Raw genomic sequence first — 12819 nt, 5'->3', positions numbered from 1 at the left:
CGAAATGTCAATTTTCTCCTTTAGTTTTAAACAACTGAATCTTCGACTATTAATAATAATTGTAAAAAAAAAAAAATTAATTTTAAGCTGTTGATAATTCAATTTTATTCAATTTTCAACAATATAATATCCAACGGTTGAAAAATCTATGATCAATTTTCTTCAATTAGCTATACAGTTGAAAATTCAATTTTCTTCAATTTTGACAAAAATTGATTTTTCATTAAGATTTAGACAGTTTAAACTTCAATTTTCTTAAATTTTCATCTTTAAAAAATTTAAATGTTGAAAATTTAAGAAAAAGTGATAATTGAATTTCCAGAAGTTAAAAATTGATTTTTAACAATTTATAAAAATTGAAAAAAATTATTAATTGAATCTTCAAAATTTTATAATCGAAAATTATGAAATTAATTTGCAATTCTTTCAATTATAAATTTTCTTTCATTTTAAACAACTGAATGTTCGACTGTTTAAAATTGAAGAAAATAAAAATTGAATTTGAAACTGTTAATAATCCAATTTTATTGCATTTTTTAACAATAGAATATCCACTTGTTAAACATTCTATTATCAATTTTCTTCAGTTATATACAGTTAAAAATTCAATTTTCTTCCATTTTAAACTTAAAATTTTAATTAAATTTTTTTCCAATTATAAAAATTGAACTTTCAATTCCTAAAAATGGAAGAAAATTAAATTTTAATCTGTTGAAAATGGGAGAACACTTATAATTGATTTTTCAAGTGTTAATAATCCAACTTTATTTAATTTTAAATAATTGCAAATTCTATTGATAATTTTATTAAATTTTTAACAGTTAAAAATTTAATTTGTAATTATTTGAATGGTCAATTTTCTTTTATTTTAAACAATAGAATTTTCGACTTTTAAAAATTGAAGAAAATTAAAGTTTTAATTTTAAACTATTAATGATTCAATTTTGTACAATTTTTTCAACAAAAGAATATCCTACACTTGAAAAATACATTATTAACTTTCTTTAATTTGCTATAGTTGTAAATTCAATTTTCTTGAATTTTCAGAACAATTGAATTTTCTGCAAGTTTTAACCGTTTGAAATTCAATTATTAATTTTTTAAAATTTTAATCCGTTAAAAATTCGTATTCTGAAATTTTTTGAAATTTGATACTTTAATTTTTAACAATAGAATCTTAAAATGTTGAAAATGCAAAAAAAAATTGGTAATTTAATTTACAACTTTTTATAATCCAATTTTATTTTAAACAAATAAAAATTCATTTTGTAATTTTAAACAGTCAAAAATTTAATTTTCTGTCATTTTTCTTCAATTTTAAGCAATTGAATTTTCGACTGTTGAAAATTTAAGAAAATACAAAATTTAATTTTAAACTGTTGATAATTCAATTTTATTAAATTTTCAACAATAATGTATCAAACAGTTGACAAATTTATTATCAATTTTCTTTAATTTTCTTCAATTGAAAATTCAATTTTCTTGAATTTTAAACTTGAAATTCCACCTTCGTAATTTAAATACAGCCCCTAACAAAAAAAATAAATTACTTGAGAACCTAAGAATTTTAAAATTCGAAAATCCAAAATATTTGCTAAGAAATTAAAAAATAAATAGTAAAATGAACACTCTAAGACTGCAAAAAATACTATTTTTAATTAAATTTATGGAAAATTTCTTTTTAAAAATACCTGAAATCTTCCAAATCAATTGTCTTTGGGTTTAAACAATTGAATTTTCGACTGTTAAAAATTAAAGGAAATTTTTCATTTTAATTTTAAACTATTAATAACTCAATTTTATTCGATTTTTAACAATAAAATATCCCACGGTTAGAAAATCTATTGTCAACTTTGATAATTAAATTTTATTAAATTTTCAACAATAAAGTATCAAACAGTTAACAAATTTATGATCAATTCTCTTTAATTTTCTTCAATCGGAAATTCAATTTTCTTGCATTTTAAACTTGAAATTCCAATTTCGTAATTTAAGTACAGCCCCTAACAAAAAAAAATAAATTACTTGAGAACCTAAGAATTTTAAAATTCGAAAATCCAAAATATTTGCTAAGAAATTAAAAAATAAATAGTAAAATGAACACTCTAAGACTGCAAAAAATACTATTTTTAATTAAATTTATGGAAAATTTCTTTTTAAAAAATACCTGATATCTTCCAAATCAATTGTCGCAACAGTAACTTCAACGTCTTCCAAAGCGAACTGCTTTCCCCGATTAATAATTTGCCCGTTCAAGGTTATACTCGATCCTCCATTAAAATAAAGTCGACCACCGTCGCAACCCCGCAAATTACTGAACATGTAACAGCCTCCAGATTTAAAAGTAGCAGATTTCACGAGGTCGACTGTAACGTAGGCTTTTCGTAGTTCAAAGTAAGATCCACTTCCTGAAAAAAAATTATTAAATCGAAATAGATATTCAACGTGGAATCCGATTTAATGGGATTACTTTGGATTAAATAAAATTATGGTGGATTAATCCGCCTAAAGTATAGACACACGAATTTTCTAACAAAAAAATTAATTTTCTATAAAAAAAACGAATTTTCAACAAAATACCTAAATTTTCAATAAAACGGGTATATTTTAAACAAATAGTTTAATGTTGTGCAAAAGTCGATGAATTGTAACCCCAAAAAGACGAATTTTCACAAAAATAGTTGAATTTTAAACTATAAAAATGAATTATTCAAAAAATTGTTTAATTTTCAACCAAAAACGTGAATATTTAACAGAGAAGATTAGTTTTATAGCGAAGAAGACAAATTTTAATTAAAAAAAAGGGTTTTCAGCAAAAAAATGATTATTGTCAAACAAATAGTTGAATTTTAGACTAAAGTAGTATGAATTTTTAACCTAGAAAGACGAATTTTTCACAAAATAGTTAAATTTTCTACTAATTAGATTAACTTTAAACCACAAATGACTGAATTTTTAACCAAAAACAAAAATTTTCAACAGAGAAGATTAATTTTCTACAGAAAAAGAAAAAATTTCAACAGAGAAGATTAGTTATCTACCGAAAAAGATCGATTTTCAACCAAACAGTTGAATTTTTAACTAAAATAATTGCTTTTTAGAAAGAATGGTTGAATTTTGTACCAAATTAGTTAAATTTTCAACCCAGAAAGATAAATTCTTAACAAATCAGGTCAATTTTCAACAAGATAAGACAATTTTCACAAAATTTTTGAATTTTCTACCCAGTAGATTAATTTTAAACAAAATAATTTAATTTTTAATCAGAAACGTGAATTTTCAAAAGAGGAGATTAATTTTCTACAAAAAAACGAACTTTCATAAAAACAGTTGAATTTTAAACTATAAGAATGAATTATTTAAAAAAAAATTAGCTAAATAGTTGCATTTTAAACTAGAAGAATGACTTTTTCACGAAATTGTTGAATTTTCAACCAAAAACATCAATTTTCAACAAAGATGATTAATTTTCTAAAAAAAAAATATAAAATTTCAGTAAAATACATGAATTTAGATACAACTTCAATTTTCAATCCAATAGCTGAATTTTCGACCTAAGTAGTCGAATGTTCAACCTTAATTACTTTTAATTTTAATTTTTAACTATAATGTTTAATGTTATTTTTAATTTTTTTGTAGTTAAATTTTTCAAAGAGAAAAATGACTTTTTCACAAAATTGTTCAATTTTCTGGCAAATGGATTAATTTTGAAACACTTAATTGAATTTTCAACAAAAAAAATAAATAAATTTTTAACAGAGAAGATTAATTTTCTGCCGAAAGACGAATTTATAACAAGACAGCTGAATTTTCAACCAGAAAAATAATTTTTTTCACAAAACGGTTGAATTTTCTACCAAGTAGATTAATTTTAAACTAAATAATTGAATTTTCAACTAAAAAAAAAAATAAATTTGAATAAGAAAAGATTTATTTGCTATAAAAAAAAAACTAAACAGTTGCATTTTAAACTAGAAGAATGACTTTTTCACAGGGGAGTGCTTCTACTGCACTGCCTGGAGTTCTGAGTAGGTTATATAAATTCTCTGAGAATTTATGAGAATCACAGAATTTATTTTAATTAATAGAAAATTAAATTTTGTTAACTTTTCGGTTGAAAATTCAACTCTTTTTTTAATGTTTGTCTTTTTTATTTTAAAGTTGATCTGCCTTAGCAGAAATTAAATCGTTTTTTGATAAAAATGCAAGTGTTTGGTTAGAAATCAAACTATTTTGTTAAAAAGTTATCCTTTTTTTTGGTTGCAAATTATTTTTTATTGAAAATTGAATTATTTCGTAGAAAATTTACTTTTTGTTTGAAATTAAAATGTTGGCATTAAAAAATGTACTAAAATGCTTCCAAAAAATTTGTCGTTTTTTATTAAAAATTCCTCTTTTTTAGCACAAATTTCTACTATCTTGGATAAAAATGCACATTTTTAGGATAAAATTTTTTTGTTAGAATATTTTTTGTTAGAAAATTCATATTTTTATCTTGAAAAGTCAACTCAAATCTTTTTTTGATAAAAATTCAATATTAAAAAAAAATTGTTTAAAAGAATAAAAATTCATCTATTTTAAGAGAAATTTCGTCTTTTTTTTAATAAAAATCCAACTATTTGGTACAGAATTGGTTAAAAAAATTCGTCTTTTTGGATTGAAAATTAAATTTTTTTCGTAGAAACTTATTTTTTTGTTACGAAAATTCAATTTTTGATGTTACTGAATTAACTGGAATCTTTTTTGCATGAAAACTCAACTTTTTCGGTAAAAAAATTTTTTTGCTTTACGGGAAATTTCATATTTTTTTATAAAAATGCAACTATTTGCTAGAGATGAATTAAAAAAATGAAATTAATTTTCAAAGAAAAAAATTAATTTTCAACGAAATAGATAAATTTTAAACTAAAAAAGAAAAATTTTAACAAAAAACGCAAATGACATTTTGAAATACAAATTTTTTTATCCCAACTGATGAATTTTCAACAACAAAAAATAATTATTACTAGAAAAAGATAATTTGTCAACCAAAACTGAAATCATTACGTTCTAAGTCAAAAAATCAATTAAAAAAAAACGAATTCTGAAATAAAAAAGGACATCATTTTATAATCGAAATTTGAATAAATAAATGTTGAGTTAAAAAATAATTGTTCGACCAGAGAGATGAATTTTTAACTAAAATTATGGAATGTTCAACTGGAACAATATTTAAATTTTTAGTTCGAAGAAATAATAATTTTCAACTAAGCAAAACAAAAAATTCAACAAAATACTTAAATTTACGGCAAAAAATTGTTTTTTATCCAAAGAAAAAAAAACAAATTTTTCAATCAAACAGCTTATTTTTCAACAAAATAATTTGTAACAATAAGGAGAATAAATTTCAAAAGAGAATTTACTGAGTTAACTGGAATCTTTTTTGGATGAAAACTCAATTTTTTTTGTAATAAAAAATTCTTTTGCTATTCGTCTTTTTGAATTGAAAATTCAATTTTTTTGGTAGAAAATTACTTCTTGTTAAAAAATTCATAGTTTGATCATGAAAACTCGACTAAAATCTTGTACAAGAGAAAATCAACTATTTTTTTGAAAATTTATCTTTTTGATTTAAAAATTCCATCTGTTATAGGAGAAATTTCATTTTTTCTATGAAAATGTAATTTTTTAACATAAAATGTAACTTTTCCATTTTTTTTAAGATTGATATTTTTTAGTTAAAAATTTGAGTTTTTTCGTGAAAAAAACTATTTTTTAGTTTGAAATTGCCTTTTTTTCGTAAAGATGCATCAGTTTCGTCAGCAATTTTAAGAAAATTTGTTTATTCTCTTGAAAACTTTCGAAATTCTCTTAAATTCTATGAAATATTTCTTGAATGTACCCGATTTTTGTTCGTTTTTTTTGCAATCTTACCAAATTGAAACATTTTGCTTTAAAATCTTCTAAACTATTTTTAAAAAATTTTAGGAAATCGTTTGTTATGTTTAAAAACTTTTCTCAATTTTCTCTTGAAGTTCATTTTTAAAAATAAAAAATGATTTATAATTTTCATACGAATATAAGAAAATTTTTGTTTTAAATCTTGCCAGACCTTTCTAAACCTTCTAATTTCTAAGAATGATTCAAATTTTTCAACCAGAAAACTAACTTTTTCACAAAACTGGTGAATTTTCTATCAAGTAGATTAATTTTAAACCAAATAATTGAATTTTTAACCAAAAACATGAATTTTCAAAAGAGAAGATTAATTTTCTACTGAAAAAACGAATTGAAAAAAAAACAGTTGAATTTTAAAGCAAAAAAATAAATTTTTCACAAAATTGTAGAATTTCTTGCCAAGTAGATAAATTTTAAACAAAATAATATAAATTTTAAACAGAAACATGACTTTTAAAAAGAAAAGATTAATTTCCTATCGAAAAAAAAAACGAACATTTGCTGAAAATTAATTATCCAAAAATTGTAACTGTTCTAATTTTGGTCGAAAATTGATTTTTTTTTAGATGAAAATTCATGTACTTTATTGAAAATGAGTCTTTTTTTTACCGAAAAATAATCTTTTTTATTGAAAATTCATCAATTTGGTTAAAAATTCAACAATAAAAATTCATAATTGATTTGATTAATTTTATGCCTAATTTTATTTTATTAATAAAATCTTAGTTAAACATTCGTCATTTTAGTTAAGAATTCATTTCTATAATTGAAGATTTATCATTTTAAAATGAAAACGCAAATAAAAGTGTACATTTATGAAATTCAAGAGAATTTAAAAGAATTTAGGATAAATCACTAAAAATTAAGGATGAATTCCAAATCAATTCAAATTTTTAAAACCCTATAAAATATATCAATTCTCATTAATAAATTCTTTAAAATCCACTAAAATATTATAAAATCCCGTGAAATTCTATAATTATATTTTTCCCTCTGATATAACTATTTCATTTTTGCTTAAAAACTTTTATTTTTAGTTTAAAATTAATTAATTTTCTATTTTTCGTTTCGAAATTTATTTATTTCAGCTGAAAACTTATATATTTTATTGAAACAGTTTTTTTTTGTTTTGGTTGAACATTTATTTTCCTAACATTTTAACTATTTTATTTTTTCGTTGAAAATTGATCTACTTTAGATGGTAATTCATGCACTTTGTTGAAAATAAGTCTTTTGATAGAAAACTAATCTTTTCAGTTAAAAATTCGACGAACTATTTGGTTAAAAATTCATATTTTTGTTCCAAATTTAAATTTGAAATTTCCATATGAATTTTAGGAATTGAAATATTTATGGGAATTTAATAATTCATTTATTTTATAATTCGTTAATTTATATTTTCGGCAATTTTTTTTAATTATTATTTTTTTGTTATATTGCCGTTTTACAATATAATTATACTATATAATACATATGATACATATAACTATATTTTTGATCTTTGACAATATTCAAATTAATAATAAATTATTGTTAAAAGTTTTATAATATAAATCGACGTTGAAATTAAATTCTGAAAACTGAAAACAAAAAAATAAGTATTATTAGTTGGTTTCTAAATTTATATAAATGTAACTTTTATAAGATTCTTGAGAAAAAAAAGATTTTTGAATATTTCAGAAGCACGAGAAAAAAATCTAGAAGATTTTAAAGAAATTTTTTTATTTTATAGTATTTTACAAAATATTATGAAAAATTCGAGTATTTTTAAAAGAAGTTTAGGACTTTTAGAAGTTGGGAAGGAATCAAGAAATATTTGATAAATTTTCGAAAATGTTTCCCAATTTCCAAATATTTATAATCTATTTAAAACGTCTTAATTACCTGAAAATATTTTGAACTGACTTGAATTTTTCTTAAAATTTTCCAAATTAAAAAAAATTACCTTATAATATTTTCAAATTTTCTAGACATTTTAAGAAAATGTGTTTATTCTCTTGAAAACTTTCGAAATTATTTGAAAGCTGCAAAAGTTTAGTTTTTAAATCTAGAAAAATCTACATTTCTAAAAATCTTTTAAAGTTTAAAACTTATTTTGAATCTCTTCAATTCTGCTAAATATTTTTTGAATTTACTCGATTTTTATTTTGCAGTCTCGCCAAATTGAAACATTTCGTTTTAAATTGTCGTGCTTTTAACTCTTTTTAAAAATTTTAGTAAATCGTTTGATATGTTTAAAATTTTTTTTTAATTTTCTCCTAAAGTTAATTTTTCAAAATAAAAAATTCTTACAAATCTTCACATGAATATAAGGAAAATTCTTCTTTTTTTTGTTAAATTTATCAGACCTTCGAAACCTTCTAATCTCTAAAAATTATTTAAAAATTTCCTGCATTTTTTATTTGTTCTGCAAAATTTTGAAAATTGCCTTAAAATCCTGCAGATTCATCTTTTAAAATTTGTGAAATATTTTTAAATAATCCCTTGAAATTAATTTTTCGAAATAAAAAATTATTTAATTTTTTCCTGGGAAGCGAAAAAAATGTGTTTCATTTTCGTGAAACTTTAGAAAAATCATTTTAAAAATTTCCTATGAAACTAAAGAACATTTTATCATCCGCTTGACACCCTAAAGAAAATTCAGTTTACTTAAAAAATTGGTAAATCCTAAAAAATTTAAATTATTCTTTTAAAATAACAAATAAACCATTTCTCCTTCAATCTTACACAATTATTAAAAAGCTTCGAACTTTTTTTCCAATTCTTCAAAATAAGTTTTTGTCCATAATTTAATTTTTATCTCTTTCAAAACCTAAGAAACTTTACTAATTCACGCGACCAAAATCTGAAATAAATGTCAATTTTACAATAATTATATAAATAAATCGTTTCTTGCTGTTTTCCCCCAACACTCGAAACCGAAAAATTACAAAAAAAATTGGATATTACCGTTTGCAATAATTTCTACACCGTCCAGTGTCATCGGGATGTGATTACTGGAAGGACTCCAAAGTTCCTCGCAAATTTCGAAACCTATGCAAGTGTCTCGTGTTGAAATGACAGCATCGCCAAAAGGAACAACACTTTGACCCGTAATTTGAGAAATCATCCTTGGCAAAAAATAGTCTTCGACTGTACGTTCCTGAAAAATAGAAGCCTCTTTCATTCGATTTCTACCGAAATCAAGAACGTTTCGCAAATCAAGTGGTTCGTGTCCGTACTAAGTTTCTAGAATCTTCTTGATGACATCATAAATGTAAATTACATGAACTACACGAATTATATTCAAAGATTATATAATTTGAAAAATGTAAATATTGTGCTGAAATTTTGAGAAATGATTCAAAATATATAAGGGCACATCTACCTAGACCGTTTGAGTTTTTATTTCGTTCACTCTGACAACGCGATTTATAATTTAAATAATAAATAATCGTGAAATTGTTTATACGAAATTTGTTTCTCATGACTGTGCAGAAGAATCTGACGCCTTCGAAAATATTCTAGAAATTTAGCACGGACACGAACCACTAGAGATTTTGATTTTGAGGGGCCTCGATGTCGGCAAGGTAGGAATCTAAAACTAGAACCCACTCCGTTCTTGAACTCAAATAAAATCACAGATCATTTTAAATAGTTTTTAAATGCCCAAGCACTTATGTAGAGTAAATTCTTTCTAGAATATGCTCGGCATTTAAGCTCGAAGAAAGCATTTATAGAGCATTTAAGAGAATTTAAATGCATTTATTGCTCAAAAAAATATATATCACAATTAATACATATATTAAAAAAACATTCTAGAGAAAAATAAACATATACAATTTTTTTAAATTACAAAGTTGCTTCGAGTCTGGTAATTCTAGAAAGTCAGGGAATGTCAAGGAAAGCCTGACAGAGATAGGGAATTTTCAATAAACGAAAGTAGAAGTTCATTTTATTATTATGGTTAAAAACCGCAACTTTTTAGTTTAAAAATAATCTGTTTGCCTGAGGAATCAAACTATTTTGTGAAAAAACCCTTTTTTTTATTGAATTAAAATAGTTTTGTTAAAAAAAATTTAAATCCTTGTGGGTTGAAATATCCAATATCACGGTTTTTGTTCAAAATTGAATTATTTTGTTACAAATTATGATTTCTGATTGAATAATTATTGTTCTAAGTGAAAATTTAAATCGTACATATTTGTTTCAAAATTTATTTAATTAAGTTCAAAATTCATCTATTTTAGTATATTATTTATCTTATTGTCTGGAAATTCATCTGTATTAATTTTCTTAGTGGAAAATATAACTGTTCCATTTCTGTCAAAAATTTATTTTTCACAATAGAATTTTAATGTTTATGTTTGAATATTTAATTATTTGGTTGAAAATTCATATATTTTGTTACAAATTCGCCTTTTTTGGTGTAAAATTAATCTTCTTGATTGAAAATTAAACTTTTTTGTTGAGAATTCATGTATTTTGTGAAAAGTTCGTTTTATGTTTGATTGAAATTAAATTTTTTAAACTGATAATTTAACTATTCAATTCATGGTTTAAAATTGATCTTTTACAGTACAAATTTGTAATATTTGGTTTAAAATTGATCTTTTCTAGTTTACAGTTGAACTTTTCGGTTAAAAATTCATGTACTTTATTGAAAATTCCACATTTTTAGTACAAAATAATCTTCTTGGTTGAAAAATTAATTATTTCGTTGAAAATTAATATAGTTTCTTGAAAATTCGAGACTTTTGGTTCAAAATTTATATTTGGTAGAAAATTGATGTATTTTGTTAAAAATTCGTTTTATATTTGGTTGAAAATACATTTTTTTCAACTGGTAATTTAACTATTTAATTTATGGTTTAAGATTTATATTTTCAGTTAAAATTTTTAATCTTCGATTTAAAATTAATCTTTTATAGTCAAGAGTTGAACTTCTTGCTTAAAAATTCATGTATTATATTGAAAATTCCACATTTTTACTAGAAAATTAATCTTCTTGGTAGAAAAATTATTTATTTCGTTAAAAATTTATATAATTTCTTAAAAATTCGAGTTTTTTATTGAAAATTTATATTTGGTTGAAAATTCATGTATTTTGTTAAAAATTCGTTCACGTTTAGTTAAAAATAATTTTTGTAACTGACAATTTAAATATTGAATTTAGGGTTAAAACTTTATTTATTCTATTTTGTTGAAAATTTATTTTCATTTTATTACATAATAATTTTTTTATTGACATTTAACTATTTTTGTTGAAAATTTATTTTTTTAGATGAAAATTCATGTACTTTGTTGAAAATGAGTCTTTTTTGGAAAAAAAATAATCTTTTGGGTTGAAAATGTGACTATTTTGTGGAAAGTTCGTTTCTTTTTTGGTTAAAAAATTATTTTACTAACTAAAAATTTAACTATTTGGATTTTGGTAGAAAATTTATCTTTTTAGTTGAAAACTCATGTGTTTAGTTAAATTTTATTCTTTTTGTTGCTGATTCATCATTTTACTATTTAGTTAAAAATTAGTCTTTTTAGTTGATAGAAAATTTATCTTTTGGGTTGAAAATTTCACTATTTACTCAAAAAATCTTAATTTTCTTTGAAGATTCGTTTCTTTTTAGTGAAAATTTTATATTTTTAGTTCAAAATTAATTATTTTTTCTGAAAACTCGTTTTTTTAAATTTACTTTTTTAACGGTAGACTGAACTATTCTATATGTAGTTTTTAAATTTACCTTTCTTAGTAAAAAAATGTATATATTTTAATGAAACTGTATCTTTTTTGGTAGAAAATTAATCTTTTGGATATAAAATTGATTGTTTTAACTAAAAATGTATTTGCTCTATTTATGTTTAAAAAAAAACATTTTTTTATAAAAAAAATTTTTTGTTGAAAATTAGTTTTTTTCTGAACATTAATTTTTTTGACATTTTAAATATTATAATTTTGTTTGGAAATTTATCTTTTTTAGATGAATATTCATTTATTTTGTTAAAAATTAAATTCATTTAACTGAAAATTTTACTCGTACATATCTGGTTCTAAATTCAAATATTTTGTTTTAAATTTCTTTAAAAATTTAAATAATTGGTTGCAAGTCCTTTTTTTGTCTTGGTTGAATTCAAGTATTTTTGGTAAAAAAAATCCTTTTTAGTTGAAATATCAAGTATCACCTTTTATGTTCGAAATTTGATTATTTAGTTGAAAATGATTTTTTATAGTTGAATATTGATTGTTTTAACTGAAAATTTAACTCGTACATATTTCGTTCAAAATTTATTTTCTGAAGTTCAAAATTCAAATATTTGGTTTGAAATTTACTTTAAAAATTCAAATAATTGATGGAAAATTCTTGAAATTTGTTAAAAATGACTTTTTTCTTATTTAGAATTAATTTTTGTACTGGAAATATAACTTTTCCATTTCTTGTCGAAAATTGATCTTTTTAATAGAAAATGAATCTTCTTGGTCAAAAACTATATTATTTTGTTAAAAATTTATTTTAATTTTATTGAAAATTATTTTTTTTACTGAAAATTCAACGATTATATTTTTAGTTAAAAATTTACCTGTTTTAAGTGAAAATTAAACTATTTGTTGAAGATTCGTCTTTTTTTTGTAGAAAAGTGCTCTCATTGGTTAAAATTTTTATCTTTTTGGTTAAAAATTAATTTCTTTAGTAGAAAATTTTACTATTTTGTTGAAAATTCGTTTTTTTTTGGTGGAAAATTTATTTTACTAACTAAAAATTTAAGTACTTCATTTTTTATAGAAATTTGATCTTTTTAGTTGAACATTCATTTGAACTATTCCATTTTTTATGGAAAATTTAACTACTCTTTTTTTTTTTTGCTAAGAATTCATTTCTTTGGTTAAAAAAAAAATTTAATTTAAAA

The 12819-nt window shown here is 21.6% G+C and overlaps 1 protein-coding gene across 1 annotated transcript in view; it reads right to left on the bottom strand.

The window, feature by feature from the left end:
- Positions 1 to 12819, bottom strand: part of LOC117172990 (glutamine-dependent NAD(+) synthetase) — a 141962-nt gene that overhangs the window by 54490 nt on the left and 74653 nt on the right. The window contains exons 5-6 of the mRNA XM_033361330.1: positions 8887 to 9079; positions 2168 to 2408 (exon numbers count right to left, since the gene is read on the bottom strand). Coding sequence (XP_033217221.1) covers positions 2168 to 2408; positions 8887 to 9079 — 434 coding nt within the window. The remainder of the gene's footprint in view (positions 1 to 2167; positions 2409 to 8886; positions 9080 to 12819) is intronic.

The sequence above is a fragment of the Belonocnema kinseyi genome, chromosome 5 (assembly GCF_010883055.1).
Source record: "Belonocnema kinseyi isolate 2016_QV_RU_SX_M_011 chromosome 5, B_treatae_v1, whole genome shotgun sequence".
Lineage (NCBI taxonomy): Eukaryota > Metazoa > Arthropoda > Insecta > Hymenoptera > Cynipidae > Belonocnema > Belonocnema kinseyi.
The sequence above is the reverse complement of the archived record's forward strand: the minus strand, read 5'-3'. Positions and strand labels throughout refer to the sequence as shown.